Source organism: Ochotona princeps, chromosome 14 (genome assembly GCF_030435755.1).
Source record: "Ochotona princeps isolate mOchPri1 chromosome 14, mOchPri1.hap1, whole genome shotgun sequence".
Lineage (NCBI taxonomy): Eukaryota > Metazoa > Chordata > Mammalia > Lagomorpha > Ochotonidae > Ochotona > Ochotona princeps.
In genome coordinates this window covers 22,170,876-22,187,449 of record NC_080845.1, presented here as the reverse complement: position 1 = coordinate 22,187,449, position 16,574 = coordinate 22,170,876, and the positions used below count along the sequence as shown (strand labels likewise).

At 42.2% G+C, this 16,574-nt stretch overlaps 1 protein-coding gene across 5 annotated transcripts in view; it reads left to right on the top strand.

Moving 5' to 3' along the window:
- The window catches only part of ZNF462 (zinc finger protein 462), a 140,923-nt gene extending 131,696 nt beyond the window's left edge, over positions 1-9,227 (top strand). For 3 of the 5 annotated variants that reach the window (XM_058672423.1, XM_058672421.1, XM_058672422.1), the window contains exons 12-13: positions 4,617-4,740; positions 6,079-7,502. In XM_058672423.1, coding sequence (XP_058528406.1) covers positions 4,617-4,740; positions 6,079-6,286 — 332 coding nt within the window. In that variant the 3' untranslated portion in view covers positions 6,287-7,502. Of the gene's footprint in view, positions 1-4,616; positions 4,741-6,078 lie in introns of all 5 variants that reach the window. The other 2 variants (XM_036496544.2, XM_004580928.4) reach the window with 1 other exon arrangement.
- The last annotated feature ends 7,347 nt before the right edge of the window (positions 9,228-16,574 follow it).

The following is a 16,574-nucleotide window of genomic DNA, read 5'->3' as shown; positions in this document are numbered from 1 at the left end:
TATGTATAAAATATATTGTTACTGTGTTTTTACAACATACACGCATGTTGTACTGTAGGTGTCTTAAGCATGTTCTTTCCATTATCTAAAGTTTTGAATGCTTTAACCAACTTTTTCCCCATGACCACACCTCCCAGCTCTGATAACCACTATTCTACTCACTGCTTGTATGAGGTCAAGTTTTTAAAATTCCACCTATAAGAGAGATCATACACAGTTTTGTTTTCTGTGCTTGAATTATTTCAATTGATGTTCAGCTTCATTCGTGTTGCCGCAAATCACAAAATATCTTTTTCTTTTCAAGGCTAACTATTTATTTTATATATGTACCACATTCAGTTTATCCACTCATCCTTTGATGGACGTTGAGATTGTTTCCATATCTTTGCTGTTGTGAATAGTGCTGCCATGAGTACTGGAATGCAGAGAATCTCTTAGATGTACTCAAGTCATTTCCTTTGTATAGAATGTACCAGTAGTGGAATCACTGGATCATATGGTACTTCTATTTTTAATTTTTGGAAGAACGTTCATACTACTTTCCATGATGGCTCTGCTGATTTACATTGTAACCACCAGCTTATAGGCACTCCCTCTTCTTGTCCTCATCACCATCTCTCTTTTTCTTTTTGGTAAAGCCACTGTGGCTTTGATTTGCATTTCCCTGATAATTAGTGATGCAGAGCTTATTTGCATAGACCTTTGGCTGTTTGTGTATTGAGAAATATTTATTCAGATCCTTTGTACATTTTTTAGTGACTTGTTTTCTTACCATTGAGCTCAATGCCTCATATATTTTAGATATTAACTCTTTATTACATGTGTGGCTTACAGAGGTTTCTTCCTGTTCTTCAGGCTCTCTGTTAATTCTTTTTTGTTTCTTGTACAAAAGCCTTATAGTTTAATGCAGTCCTATTTGACTTTTGCTTTGTTGCCTGTGCTATTCGATTGACATAAAAAAAAAATCATTGCCCAGATCAAATCAATGTCATAGAACTTTTCCTTTCAATTTTCTCCTGATAGTTCTATAATTCTAAGTCTTATATTTAGGTCTTTAATCCATTTTGAGTTGATATTTGTAGCAGTTGTGGAGAAAAAGATCGACTTGCTTGCTTTGTCATTCTTCTGGATGAAAATAATACAGTTGTCCCAGTACATTCTGTTGTCAGGGCTGTCCCTTCCCATGTGTGTGTTCCTGGCGCCTATTGCTGGACTCTCTATTCTGTTTCGTCAATTTATTTGTCTATTTTGATGACAGTACCATGATGTTTTGATTCTTGCAGCTTTATAGTAGATTCTGAAGGTAGTGTAATATCTATGGCTCTGTTTCCTCTAAATAGATCCGGTAATCAGCATCTTTCTGAATCTACAGGTTGTTGTAAAGGTTAAGTGATATAGCATATGAGATACTAGGCCAGTATCTATAACATAAGAACCACCTGATAAGTGAAATCCTGCATTGCACATGATATTGTCATTGTCCAGGTATCAAAATAAAGGTTCACAAGATATAAATGCTTGTCCAAAAACTCAAGACAAACAGAAAACCTCATAATGACAGAATTCAGGTCCTCTGACTCCAAAGGCAACAGCTTTTACATTGTAAAATATTTTCCCAATTCCCAGGCCAGTGGAATGTTCTTCTCTTAAGGGTATCCAGCCCTGTACTCTGTGGGACCAGAGGGCATCCTTAGGGTCCCTCAGTCCGAAGGACACTTTTGCAGGATGTCTTTGCTTCTCCTGCTTGCTCAACCTGCACCTAAGATGCCCTGTTTGGCAACTCAGTTTCTGTAAGCTGTTCCGTATTCCTTTCCTGGCCTGCCCCGACCAACTCATCGTGGTGCCAGGGCTGGAGACCACGGTTTGCAAACAGGGGATCCATCAAGCTATTGAACCCCAACCAAGACAGACTAGAGGAGCTGATAGCCACAGTGTCTTAGCTTGTTAAAACCCTGAAAAGTATGTGGACAAATAAAACAGCCTCACTCTATCAGTTGATTGTAAAATGACTGCTTTGATTAAAAAGAAATGGCATTAGTTCCTTTCTTACAAGGAGAATTACTGTGATCTGAGAAGGTTGTCTTTTTTTCCCTTTTTTTTCCCTCAAAACCATTTTACAAATAAGTTCTTCATGACGAGTTCTTAACATCTGTGCACTGTTCCCAGCGTCCTCTGGAAGAGGATTCTTTGAGGGTACAAAGCCTCCTTTTTCTTCATAATACTCAATGGCCTGCCTTTTCTCTTCTGGAAACAAATTATCCCTCTTTGGATATTATGGCTTTTTTTCCATCTCCAATGGGAGCACACATTGAATTTGTGCTTATACGTATGACAGGGGCAAAATCCCTTTCTTGTGACTCCTTTAAAAATTAGTAATTTTTTTCAAAAATAAAAAGTAGAGAATGAAAAGCATTTGAGAGTTGATATGGGGGTGGGACACAGGCCAAATGCCCCTACCGATCCAGCTGGGCCTTTCTCCTTTCTCATTCAGCATGGTGGCATCAGACCAGGTTGGTTTAAGTGGAAAGAACATCCTGGCCTTGGCGTCACTAGAAAGTGTCACATCCATGTTCATGAGGCTTTACCTCGTGGAGGGGGGAAAAAAAATCTTCCCATGGAGAGATGGGAGTCCCTCCCAGAGTGGGGGATGTAGACGAGTAACTTCCAGTGATGTTAATTAGAATTCTCAACCTCAACTTTCCCACTGCCTCCACATCCTTGGAAGGGCAGCTTCCTTTGTCTTATCTCCTTTGAATAAACTTACGATCTGTTTTCCACCAGATAGGTAGAGTCTTGCCAAGCAGAAGCAGCAGCACACAGGTTGCCTGGGGGAGTTTTGCCAGACAGTCTGGCTTCCAGGAGCATAGGTCGCGAGGTGGCTGTTAACTCGGCTCCCAGGCTGCTCGAGAACTATTTGAAGTGTGACAGGTCCTGAGTCGCTCCCTGCTTTGAAGATGAAATTGAGCACGTGCTGGTGGAAAGAACAGATGAGCAGTTTTGTGCCTTTTCTGTATTGAGATGAAGGAGTGGGTCCACTCTTGTTGGTGAGTCTGACTTTCATCGGACACCTTCAGTTCAGGGGGTTCTCAGCTGCGCAGAGAACCCCCCACCTCTAACTGCATTCCCAACCTCCTTTCTGGACACAAAGTTGGAGGAGACTGGCTGTGGCCACAGGGCAGGTCCTGCCTAGGAAGCTCAGAGGGAATTTGAAAGCAAAGAAACCAGGCATGAAGAAATCAAAATTAACCCAAGCAGAAGCCTTCCCAGCCACCCCCTCTCATTATGCAGTTGGGGAGGCTGGGAAGGCATTCTGTTGATTTCTTGCCCAAGATAATCCCTGCTAAGGAATTAATGCGTAGAGCAGATGGTGCTGTCTCATTTCCAATGAAAAGAATCGAGGAAGATAGTCTGTGCAATTATTTTTAATGGCTTGTGTGGTGATCTTCTTAATTTGTGAGAAAATGTTTCATCTTTTGTTAAAACTGGCCCAGTCGCATAGCTTTTTGTGCTAAAGATTAAGGCATCCCAAAGCCCCCTATCCTGTTAACATCACCCTGAGGATTTTAGTGGAGTGTTTCAGCCAGGCCAGCTTCCTGCAACATCCTGTGCACGGGAGGCCACGGTGATCAGAGGTGTAAAGACGAGCATCCTTTACTGGTGTGCTGCCCCGACTTTGCACTGCAGATGCAGGGCTGTCTGGGCCCTGTGGTCTATTAGCCATATGAAGACTTGGCCCTTGGAGGGAAAATGAAAGACATATGGGCGTGAGACTGGGCAACACAAAGGCCACATAAGCTCACGTCTTTGAGTTTGCTGGGACTTAGGGCCTGAAAACAATTCGCCAGCCAGTCAACATTGATCAGACTCTAGCATGTACCCAATGCTGTGCAGGAAACTGAACAACCAACTCAACATTGGATGTTTACAACAGATCTACATACCCTCCCATTCAAAGACACCACCAATTGCGAGTTGATGGTGGACATCTGGTTAGGATCCCTCGGCAACCTGGGGATGTGCTTTCGCAGCCTGGTTCATATTCTCCTACAAGCAAGGTTCTATGTTTACCGATCTCATTTAGGGCTCGTTGGCACCTTGTGGGGTGCAGATTATGAAATCCATGATTGACAACTGTCACCCTGAGCCTTCTGCCTTGCTGGAACCAGTAGAAACCCTGAGGTCTGTGGCACGTAACCCGGCTCGGTGATAGCTTTCTCTAGCCTTATGTGCTGGTCGTGGACAAAAAACTAACCTGTGACACATAGCAAATGAGGAGATGCTCCATAGTACTGATAGAAGAAAGGGATTATGTAGGACACAAAAAAGCTCAGAATGGGGCTCTTTCAGCAAAAAGGACTCTGGGTATTGGTGATGGAAGCTGTTGGGGTCCCTGAGGGGAAATGGGAAGACTCCAGGCCTGGGAACAGAAACTGTTTTGCAGAGTTGTACAAGGAATGCCCTTAAGGGGAAACGCAAGACAGCAAGGAATCTGGACGCTGCTTTTACTGCCTAGCCTTGCAGAGACAGAGACAGGACGGGGGGTTGCTGATGGAAGTGAGCTCAGATCTTGTGCCCTCCCTCAGAGCACAGGTCACATTTCTGCTTTTCCTTCACAGAGCTGATGAGATTTTCCGACCATGGGGCTGCTATGAACACCGAGAAACGTTTTCCATGTGAATTTTGTGGACGGGCATTTTCACAGGGCTCCGAGTGGGAAAGGCATGTGCTGAGACATGGCATGTAAGTTGGGCCATCCCAGAGGAGGAGAGAGGTTGGAGTTTTTGTGGGGGTGATGGTTCCCCTGACAATCCCATGACCCCTGTGTGTCACCTCTCCAGACCATGGTGGGAGAAGCAACTGGTCACAGAGTCGGGGTTTATCCCTTTCTGTTGGTTTTTAGGATGACCCATTGGTCCCACGCCAATCAGGAACAAATCACTTATGGGACTTACACACCCCATTCCTGCCCACATTCAGAAGTGCCTGTTCTAGTTAGTGTCCTTTAGCATTCACACACATGATGTCTTGTGGTATGGTCAGAATCAAGCTCTGTTCCTAGTTCTGGGCCTTGATCATTCCCATGCTTGCCTCCGGAGGGGAGCCCGCCTCATCCTGCCTCCCAGGTAGCTAAAAGAATGCCTGCCAAATGCTTACACAAGATCCCTAAGTAAAGCACCCCTGATCCCTCCAACAAAGAGAACCTAAGATCTGGTCCTTTTAGAACAAAATGCCCTGACACCTGAGAGCGCAGAAAGAAGTCTCCCAAGACATGGGTTCCATCCTCAGATTGTACTTGTTCCATGACTGGCTTTTGGGCCTAGCCCTATGCATCCTAATATCTGAGTTTCTCTTTTAAAGATCTGGTTGAAGAGCAGACTGATGGGGATGAGAAGGGAGATGTTCCATCTGCTGGTTAATCCCCAAATAACCACAGAAGTTAGGGTGGACCATGCTGAGGCCAGGAGCCAAGAACTGCAACTGGGTCACCACCTGGGTGGCAGGAGTTCCTTCACTTGAGTCATCCCCCACTGCTTTCCAGGCACATTAACAGGGAACTGGATTAGAAGTAGATTAGCCACAACTTGGACCAGCGCTCTGATATGGGATTCAGACATCCCAAGAGGGGCCATAACCATTGGGTCAAACCAACCTTTTAGTCATTTTCAGTCTTAATAAATATAGCCAACCTCTAGACTTCTAGGTTCAGTTGAATCTAGGCATAAGACAACTCCTCTCTGTTTCAGTCGAGAAGATGACATAAGACTATTATTTTAATCTAGAAACAAAATGTGGCATTAATCAAAATGTGTTATGACAGTGGCTATGTTTGTAGATGCAGATAGCTAAGAAGATACAGAAACACAGGACCTAAGTATTCCATATCGGAAGGACAGTTCACTCTGAATTGAGTTGAATTTCCATAGCCTTTGTCTAAAGGGAACCCCGGGACATTTTTCTAGAATTCAGGAAGTTAGAGCATATAAGCCTTGTGCTTAATTTGAAAGAAAAACACACACACACACACACACACACACAATTGCTCAGGTGTCTTTCTTGTAATTTTTTTTCCCCTGCCAGGGCATTAAATGACACCAAGCAGGTGAGCAGAGAAGACAGCCATCCCAAAGAGGCTCTGGAGGACAGGATTAAGATGCCTTCCATGGAGGAAAAAGATGTCAGCGAGACGATGGGAATAGACTTTTCCCTAAAGAACGAACCAGTAGCCATCTGCGTCATAGCTGCCGACAAATCTCTCCTGGAGAATGCAGAGGCCAAAAATGAATAAGCATTTCGTGAAATTCCTACTCAACCCTTACTTGAACCGTGATGAGAAAGTGGGAGGGCCAGCTTGGGCTACAAAGGGAGGGACAGACAAGAGAAGACAGAACAAAGCTGCTTTTTAGGACTGAACAATCTATTTTCAAAGCACTGGTACCTGTGTGAGTGAGTCTGTAAATTAAAGTTATTTAAATGGTTGGAATATGTGGTTCCTTTTCCATCACTACATCCTTTGTTCCGGATCTTCATCACCGAAGTTTCTTTTGTTGCGGAACATGGAAGCACCTGGCGTGGGCGCAGTGCGTTCTGTGGCGGTCTTGGACAGTAGCGGGAGACAGAAGCTCCGCGACTGAAGACTTCTCATAGGGGAACAACTTTCTGACGCACAACTTTTGGTGCGTTTTTCTAGTTTTAATACCTTAAGCTTTTTCAAGACCTAACTGCAGCCGCTTTGGGAAAAAAACAAAAAAACAGAAAACAAAAAAAAACTGCTTTGCATTAAACACTCACCTGTTTCCTAGTACCTCAAACTTAACCAAGGGAATTCTCTGCATTTGTCAGTACTACCTGTCGTCCTTGTGGTTAAATGTAGAGAGAACTGCTGGGCAAGATGGTGAATGGAGGAAAAAAAAAAGAGTTTTAAAGAAAGGAACACAATTGTGCTTAAAATCCCCATGTGGGTTTTATTTCTTAAAATACTGTGATTTTTTTAATTATTTTAGTAAAAAACAAAAAAAAAAAGAAACAGACTTTAATTATTAGCTAACTGTTTGTGAATTGTCATCCTTTATTCCAGGTAAGCTGTTTATTAGTGTTCAACTATAATTTAGAATTTGGTAGACTCATGTGAGCTAATTTTAAGGTGATTGTGGAATTTTTGTTTGCCACAAGTTTATTTTCTATCAATTTGAGTGTTACGAACACAGCACAATTCAGTTTTTCATAAGAATTGTTTGTATGTATGCGTGTGTGTTGTTATTGTTTTGATTTGGGACAAGGGGAGAGCTAGTTTTTCTGTGAATAGGAATTTTTTTTTTTTATTTCAAACATGGAAATAACAAAGACGTTCACTTTCCTTTTCTGTTTATTTAACTAAAGAACCAAACTTTCTCCGCACAGCTATGCAGCTCATGGGCCGCTGAGGAGGCCCTGTTCACGCTTTTGTTGCTCGTCAAATTAACACATTATCCGTCTCACACCAGCCATTTCTGTTAGGATAGGTTTGCTTTTGTGTGTGCTTTTCAGATCTTGTTTTGTTTGCATTGTGTTTGGCGGGGGTTGCTCATTTTATGTGGCAGACGGAGGGATGTCCTAGAATCCCATCCCTTTGGTGAGAATGGACAAGAAATGGCGTGTATCCTACAAGGAGCCTGGAGAACTACTTTTTTTTTTCTTTTCTCTTCCTTTGTTTTTTTTTTTTTTTTTTTTTTAAATCTAGCTGCCAGCTGCTCTGTTTCCCCATATTAGCTTTTTCGGGATACAGCAGCTTAGACTAAATCCAAGTCTACATTTCTAATACGTTCTGATTGTGAACAAAGGGTTTCGTTCCAAAAAGTATAAAAGAACTTTTTTGAAGCCTAGGTTTAGAAGCCTGTGCGTGTGTGTGAATGCGTGTGCTCGGGTGTGTGTTTATGCGTGCGTGCGAGTCCTTTGGTTTTCACGTTTGTTTTGTTTTTTTTTTTTTTACTTGGAAGGGTTTGGGGGTGGGGAGGGAAGGAAGGGAAGGGGAATTGCGGAAGTGACAGTGTCCCACACAGCTTCAAATAAAATCCATGGAGAGATGTTGCATTTGTGAAGTGCTTACTTGAAAAGCATGTTCTTCTTTTATTTTCTTGCTGTTAAGAATTTTTATTTTTTAGGATGTTTGTTTTAATTTAATTTTTTGAGGGATGGGGGCCATGATGTCGAAGACCTTAAAATCGGAAAAGTGTGAATTACCTAGACAAAGATTGATTTTATGTCCATATTTGTTTTAATTGGCCTCATTTCAAGTGTACTAAACAGTTCCATACCTGGATTGGGTGTTTGTAATGGTTACCAAAAAACAAACAGAAAAAACTACAAAAGAAAAGAAAAAGGAAAAAAAAAAAGAAAATAATTGTGACATGCTTTTATCACTAGTTTATTTTTCAAATAACATGTAAATATTGTAATCCATTGGATTTTGTTTTGCTAACCTGTTAAATAAAAATATGGGACCATTATCCTTTTAATAAGGCTAGAACGTCATTTTTTCTTTTTCAAACCTATACCTGGTATTTTGTGGCCGCACATTTTGGATGCATTATTATAATTCTGTTGACTGTAATGGCATCGAATTTACAACATTTTTTTGTTGTTTAATTTATACAGAGGACATTTTTTTCAGAGCTTGAGAGAAGAAGATAAATAGCAAAATGATAACCTATTGACTCCAATAATCAGTGTTTCCCGATACTTCATGGAAGACAGGGAAATTCTGCATCCTTGAAGCCAAGGGTTGAAAAACAAATAAAAAGCAAAACAAAGAAAAAAAAAAACACAAGTAGGTTATCCAAGTTGTTTGCAACATACATTTTGTAATGAAATGTGAGAAATTAATAAAGAATTTTTTTCACATGTGTCTATGTGCATCTGTTGTAAATCATTTACACATACAACCTCACATACAAAAGGCGGAAGTAAGAGAGGACCTCCGTCCAGTGCACACACATCAAAGCCCATTTGAATCTATACAAAGATAGAAAGCGAAGGTGGCTTTAAGGTGATGGGTGAGCCGGGTCCTTGAGATGGCTGTGTTTCTGCATCAGGTATTCATTACCAGCTGAAGGGTGATTTTCCATCAGCAATGTGAACATGATGTGTGACGCTTCAGAAGGACAAAGTGCCAGTGATTAAGCGTGGCCCAAGGCCCCCGAGCTTGTGAAGGCTGTCATTTTAAACTCGCTGCAAGTCACAGCCATGGGTGAGGATCCACCTCCGTGTCACCACCCTCACCTCACAGAAACCTGCGCCACAAACTCCGATTCAGCTTGCCCTGGCAATTAGCCCCATTACTATCCCAGAGCTGCCCTGTCGATCAAAGGCAAAATCTAGTCACGAGACCTGCAAGAAAAGTTAAGTTCACATCAACCACATACACTGTTAAACTCAGCACCCGCACAGTCTGCCTCTACCAAGTGTTGCAATGGCTCATGGATGATTTGTTCAGAGTTCATCCTAAACACTTGTTCTCACCCTTCCACAGTCTCCTTGGCCGCCTTCACCAAAGCAAAGTTATGGGAGTGACACGAGTGTGTGCAACATAATGAGAGGAAACAGAAAATTAGACAAATAGGACCTAAAGGGGAAATGAAGATTGAGTGTCAAACTAATGACAGCAGAAAGCTGACCAGAAATGCTTCCCGTGAGGTCACATGTTTGACTCTGAGCTTGTCTCTAGGCAAGTGAAAAAGGCCCAATCAGTAAGAATCACATTCTTACTGTTTATTTATTATCAAATGCTCAGGAACTACTCGACTGTTCCTGGGTCTGCAGGTTGAGAACTTTCCCATGTGTCATCCTAGGACCAAAAAGTGGCTGACGAAACCAACCCATTGCAAAACAGCTGGCCTCCAGCGCGTGTATTACTGAGAGTTTGTGTTTAGTCCATACTCCCCTGCTGTTTTGTGTAGAGGGAATAAAATCTAAAGGTGTACAACAGGGCCAGTCCTGAAATCTTTGGGTTAGTACAACTGAGGCTTGATTCTTAGGCAAATTTGCAGTGCAGGTTCAGGGGTGCACTTTCACCTGTTGACCCAGGAACCAAACTCCGTCTATGTTACTGTCATTTCAACACGTGAATGTGGAGATGTTCCACCTGCTCAAATCTCTCCCACGGTATATAGCGTATATATATCACTTCCTGTCTCACTTTTATGGACTAGAACCTGATCACTCCGCCACCTGCTGGGGACTCTGCCATCTACTTTATAAAATGTGCCCAGTAAAAGTGAGCTAGCAAGAACCGAAGAAAGCTCTGGTTAGCAAACAGGAGATTGAGACACTCTGGTCGCTGGAAAGCACAGGACACCGATTCCGTAAGCCACGTTCTTAACCAGTATTTTTGACAAGCAGTTGATAGCTCACAAACAGAGATGCTGTCCTATGGAAGAAGGGGGTCTGCCAGCAGCGATGCTAGTGGCTGTAGCGTTCCCAACTTCCTGTTGCAACACAACTTTGGCTTCACCTGTGCGATAATGTTAACACACTGGGGGAAGATGTCCTTGTTAGTGAATGTGCTTTTCTGTCCATCTAAGGAGTACGTTTCCCTAATCCTGTGAAACTGAATCATGAAAACTAAATTTTTTTAAAAAAGGAACACATCAGATCTAAGGAGGCAAATAGGAAATCATTTACAGACATTTAGTGAGTCTTCAGCCATAAGCTCAACAAAAATTAATCTAGGTGTTGTTCTTACATTGCACCAATACTTACTGGACCACTGTTTGCCCGCTGTTACGTCACAGCTATCAAAGGAGTAAGTACAGTCTAACAATCGTTTTTTCCTTTCACCGGCACAAAAAGTGCCAAAGAGTACAATCTTAAGCGCTAGAGAGAATATTTACAATTTATTTTAAAATTCTTTTAGAAAAGTTAATTTCAAAAATTAAGGTTTGCAATTAATCAGACAATTATTAGAGCAGACATCACAATAAAGTCATTCTGAAATCTCTAATATCCATACCCTGGAATTTTTTTTTCAGCATTATCATTCCTGGGCCCATCTTAAATGGTTGCAAACATAATCACCAATTTTATCACTTGCTTTTCTTTACTTAATTGTATAAATATTTTCCTTGTTGCTATAGAGTTTTCACAACTAAAAATGTTCAGAGCTATATATTGAATATAAATACTTCGCTATATTTATGACTCTTGAATGGTACTGAATATCCAGGTTATTTAAAATTTTTGTAACATTATAAATAATGCAGTCAACATCTTCATGGCTGTGGTTTTCTCAATTACTTCATTTTTAGATAATTATGCTAAAATAAATTGCCAATTGTTCAGTTAACTTTCAAAAGGGTATTATTAATTTGCACCAAAGCCAGTCATGAGTGGAAATAATAGTTTAACCATGCTCTTGGACATACAAAAGGGGACATACAGAGAGCATGGTCATAACTGGGTTCCTACATTAAACCACCTGGGTTTAAATACCAGTTGAATCCCTGATTGTGTCATCTTAGGCAAACACTTATATTCCTTTATACCATAGTTCCCTTATTTGTTTAGAAAAAAATCAAACAATACTTGAAGAATCATAATGCTTTCTTTTTTTGTGCTATTTTTAAACTTTGAGATTATTTCATCAGCCTTAATATAGTCACAATTGAGAGGCTAGCCTTTCAGAGTGAGCTGTCTTTACCGTTAAATCCCAACAACAGTCTGCTTAATTAGTCTGGCCCAGGGTCTGATTGGAGACCATGGTGTCAAATCTGATGATAGTCAACTAATGATAAATTGTTTATGTTGACTTCATTTGGGATAAAAAAAAAAATGACCTAGGAATTTGGAGGGGAGAACGATTGGCTGCCTTAGTGATGCAGAGTGACCTTGGGAAAGTTGGACCATTGAAGATCTTAAATGGTTGTCGTGCAGTGTAAATATGGGAGGACTAGAAGTGGACTGGGCCACTCCAGCCAAAGAGAGGAGAATACATGCACTCAGCAATAACAACACTAATAAACCTGTTTATCCTGAGCACGATGGGTGGCTTGGGTGATCAGATCAAGGAATTCCAAGAAAAAGTCACAACTAGAAAAATTGATCAGAGAATTCACAAGGGTCTGAAATGCCATGCCATTACAAAGGGGGAAAAAACGTAGTCATAACTTTAAGAATCCTGAAACCAAAACAAACAGAATTTTAAGCTAGAGTTTGACACCATAAGATTCAAGTTGAATAAATATGTTTGTTGAACAACTGTGAGGGTGTTGGTTGTTCACCTAGTATCTATCTCTATTTTTCTTACTAACATAATAAAAGTCTAATTTTTCTCGGAGTAGTGAAGTCCAGCTTTGGAAAACACATTTCACATGGAAATTTTTCCTTTTCAGGGATCAATGCTTCCTTTTTTTTCATATCGTTTTCTCTCCCCTTCAACAAAGTTATCTCCTTTCCAGTCATTCTGTAATACGGAGCAGCCATCTTGTAACCGCAAGACCTAAGATGGAACACAGTACATTTTCTAAAGTGCTACAAACTTAGGAACCAGAAAGAGCAAGGCAGTTGTTTCCTAGGTGTCCCTGAGGAGGGAGAGGGTTTGGGTTAAGACACTTTGGAGCTCTGGGTATTTACAATGGGAAGCTGTTTCTAATGGCTACAAAGCAACAGCCAATGACAGTCCAGACCAGTTCACCACATTTTTTAATTAACTGAGCCTCTGAAGAAAAAAGATTCCACATGCAAAGGTGAAATGGGGGACTCTGCATTCTCTACTGACAGCTCTGGTTGGCAGCTTCTCCCAGCTTTTGAAAGGAAAACCCAGCCCTTTTAGCCACATGAGGTCTGAGGAGCTGGGAGAAGGGCTGTGAAAGGCCTCAGTTGTTGGGGAGAACTACGGGGAATCTGCAGTCAACATGCCTCTCATTGCAGGTCCCCATGTCATATGGAAATGCCTATTGGAGTCCTGGCTACTCGGCTTCCAATCCAGCTTCCTCCTAATGTGCCTGGGAAGCAATAGACGATGCTTCAAGAACTTAGATTCCTGCCACTCCTGTAGGAGACCCTAAGGAGTCCTGGGACCCCAGCTTAGCCCTGGCTTCGCTCTGGCGGTTGTAGCTGTTTGGAAGGTGAACCAACAGATAGAAGAGCTTTCTGTGTCTCTTCTGTCTTTCTCTGACACTCTGCCTTTTGAATGAGTATCTGAATAAATTCTTTGTAGAAGAAGAAATGGGGAAACTTAGTGGTTTTTCCATCTTCCCTCTTTATCGACCTTAGACAGAAAACACAAAGGAAATAGAAGAGGAAGTATTGCATTAGAAAAGAGCAGGTCCCAACAGGCTTTCCTGGCAGGACCCACAGTGATACAGGGAACAGCATCTGACAATCGTGATCTGTAAGATGCCCTGACGTTATCATTCCCGTCATCCCCTGAAAATGTCAGATTCTTTCCAAATGACTGAATGACCCTGCCTGTCCCTGCAGTGTAATTTCTCTTTGGCCTTTGGGAATGTCCTGCCTTTTAAGAACTCAGCTCAGGTATTTATTTATCTATTTGTCTATTTATTTATTTATTTATTATTGGAAAGGCAGACCTACAGAGAGGAAAGAGAGAGAGGGAGAGATCTTCAATCACTGACTCACTCCCCAAGTGGCCGCACTGGCCAGAGATCAGGGATGGGTTAATCCAAATCCAGGAGTCAGCAACCCCCTCAGTCTCCCACATGAGTTCAGAGGTTGAAGGCTTTGGTCCAACCTCCACTGTGTTCCAGGCCATAAGCAGGGAACTGGAAGGGAAGTGGAATAGCCAGGACACGAACTGGTGTCAGTATAGGATGCTGACTCTTACAGGTGGAGGATTAGCCAACTGAACCATCGTTCTGGCCTCTGCTGCACAGTATTCCCTGACCCCCCCAAAGTGTCCCAGGATGTAAACTGCCACACTAATCCTAGCCAGCCTTAGTGTTAGTAAGCATTTAAAAAGACTCAGCATGGTCTGGGAGCAGCTCTAAGCCCTGCACACATGTCAGCTCATAGAATCCTTACATGCATTTTTCCAGGACTGCTTTTAACAAATGACCATGGAACCGGCGACTTGAAACTACCAAAGTGTTTTGCTGTCCCTTACCCAACCTTTCTCCACCTTCCTTCCCAGCCTTTAGTAATCACTATTCACGCACCCTTCGATAGCTCAGCTGGTAGAGCGGAGGACTGTAGTAATCACTATTCTGAGTGCAGATCGATGTTTTTGTTAACTTGCACATTGAGACGAACATAGAGTATCCATCTTTCTGTGTCTGACTTCATAGCATGATTTCCACTTCCATCCATTTTGCAGCAAATGTCAAGATTTCATTCTTTTTATGGCTGAATAATATTTCATTATACATATAGAACATATTTATCCACTTACCAATCCACCTCAGTAGATTCCGTATCTTGGCTGTTGTGACCACTGCTGCCGTAAACAATAAAGTGCAAGCATCTCTTTGACATACTGATTTCACTTTCATATAAAAGTAGTAAGTCTTAATGCTCCATGGCACAGTGCTGTTACTGTAGTTCACAATAATACATTCTGCTCTTGTGTCCTGTATAAAGAACTAGAAGTGAGGAGTTGGTGGGTTACAAATATGAAGACAAGGAAATAGAAAAACCAATCACCCAATTTGATCACTTTATGCTGCATATCTATGTTGGAACATGGCATTATACTCCATAAACACGCCCAGTATTAGATGCCCATCAAAATTTCTAAAATTTAACACACAATGCACACATACACACACAGAATGTGTTCTCTCACCACTCTGGATGCCAGAAGCTGGAAATCATGCTAGTTCCTCACTGAGGCTGTGAGGGGGACCTAGCTCAGATCTTTTTCCCAGCTCTCAGTGGCCAAGAGAAATTCTGGTGGGGTTTCGGTTTTTGGGTGGGTGGATTTTGTTTGTTGTTTTTTGGGTTTTTTTTGTTTTTTTTTTTTTTTTTGGTTGTGGGGAGGGACAAGGCATATGGTGTGGCTACGGTTTGAGTGAGTCCCTCCAAGTGTTTATTGTTGAAATTTCATCCCCAGCACGAGGCTTTAAGAAGATACAAATGTAATCCAACTGTGGTGTTTACAGTTAGGGACTTCAAGAAGCAAGCAGGGTCAGATGAGGTCGCCAGGCTGGAGGCCTCCTCATGCAAAGTCAGTGGCTGTTAAAGGAGAGGGAGAGAGAACAAGGGAGACACAGATTCCCACACTCCCTTTCTCTTGCTATGTGATGCTTTGTGCCACTTCTAGCCTGTTCCAGGAAAAGGGCTGTTACCAGATGTGGGCCCTGGAGCCTCCAGAACTGAGAGTTAAATACACCTCTTGACTTCATGAAGTTTCTCCGCTTCAAGTATTTGATTACAGAAACACAGGATGGACTAGGGTGGCTTTGCAGGGCTGTTACCCCAGCCTCTGCCTCTGACATCCCATCACTGTCTCCTCTGCATCTCTGTGTCTTCTCCCCTTCTCTTCGCCTCAGAGAGTGCCAGGGCTCAGATTTAGGGCCCACCCATATCCAGGATGATCTCATCTCAAGATCCTTCACAACCTCTGCAAGGACTCTAGTTCCAGAACAAGGTCACCTGTACACACTGGGCAGCCAGATCTTTGGAAAGGTCATCCTTCAGCCATCACAATCTTGTTAACAAACAGAGGAAGTGAGTACTATTGCTAGCTTCAGTTTAAGCACAAAAAAACCCTTTAGTGAAAAGTTAAATAATTGCCTGAGATTCATGGCTTAGAAAGGGTGGAGCATTCCAAGCAAAGAAAGTACATTCCCTTAATCATTGAACAATACATTTCTCTTTGTCTCATTCATTTCTGTCATACACAGAACCTGGCCCTGAATCAAGACTCAATAAATGTCTCTGCAAGAAATGGATGGAAGGATGATGAAATGTTCTTCAATGCCCCACCCCCACCCCTACTCAGTCTTTCAGTAGCTGAGACACATTGCTGTCAGATGCAGCTAGCCTTTTTAAATTCAAATATATTCTTGTTGATACCAAGTGTTAGTTCTCATCTGATTTGGCTTCGATGTTACATTTTCTTTCAGAGCTTGATATTGCTTTTTTAAATATCTTAGTAAAAATATGCAGCTTGGTAGATGAAAAATGTCTTTGTCTGTAAGTCCAGGGAAAACACAAGAGAACTGAGCACCAGCCCTGGCCCTGAGACAGTCACCTCGATCATCATCCTCCAAACTTGTCCAGGGCTAGAGACGGATGCGGAGGTCCCCCGGGTCTGAAAATCAGAAAGCAGTGGTGACTGCCCACGGAGTAAAGAGAGCAACAGCCAGAACTGGCTGCAAGGCGGGTGGAAACACATGGCCATGGCAGTGGAGCTGACTTTGTCACAACGCTTACTAGTGGAAGCACACAGGCAAGAGTGGAGCAGGAGTTATGGACTGGCAGGGTTGCGGAAGACATTGTTCTAAGAATGCAAGTGGTTTGGATATGTTTATTATACTGGAGGGAAGAAAGTTATGTCAGTCACCAACAAAGTGGCAAGCAAGCCCTGCCTGAGATCCAGGGCTTGCTAGAACAATTGACCTTCCTGACGATCACAGGAGGAA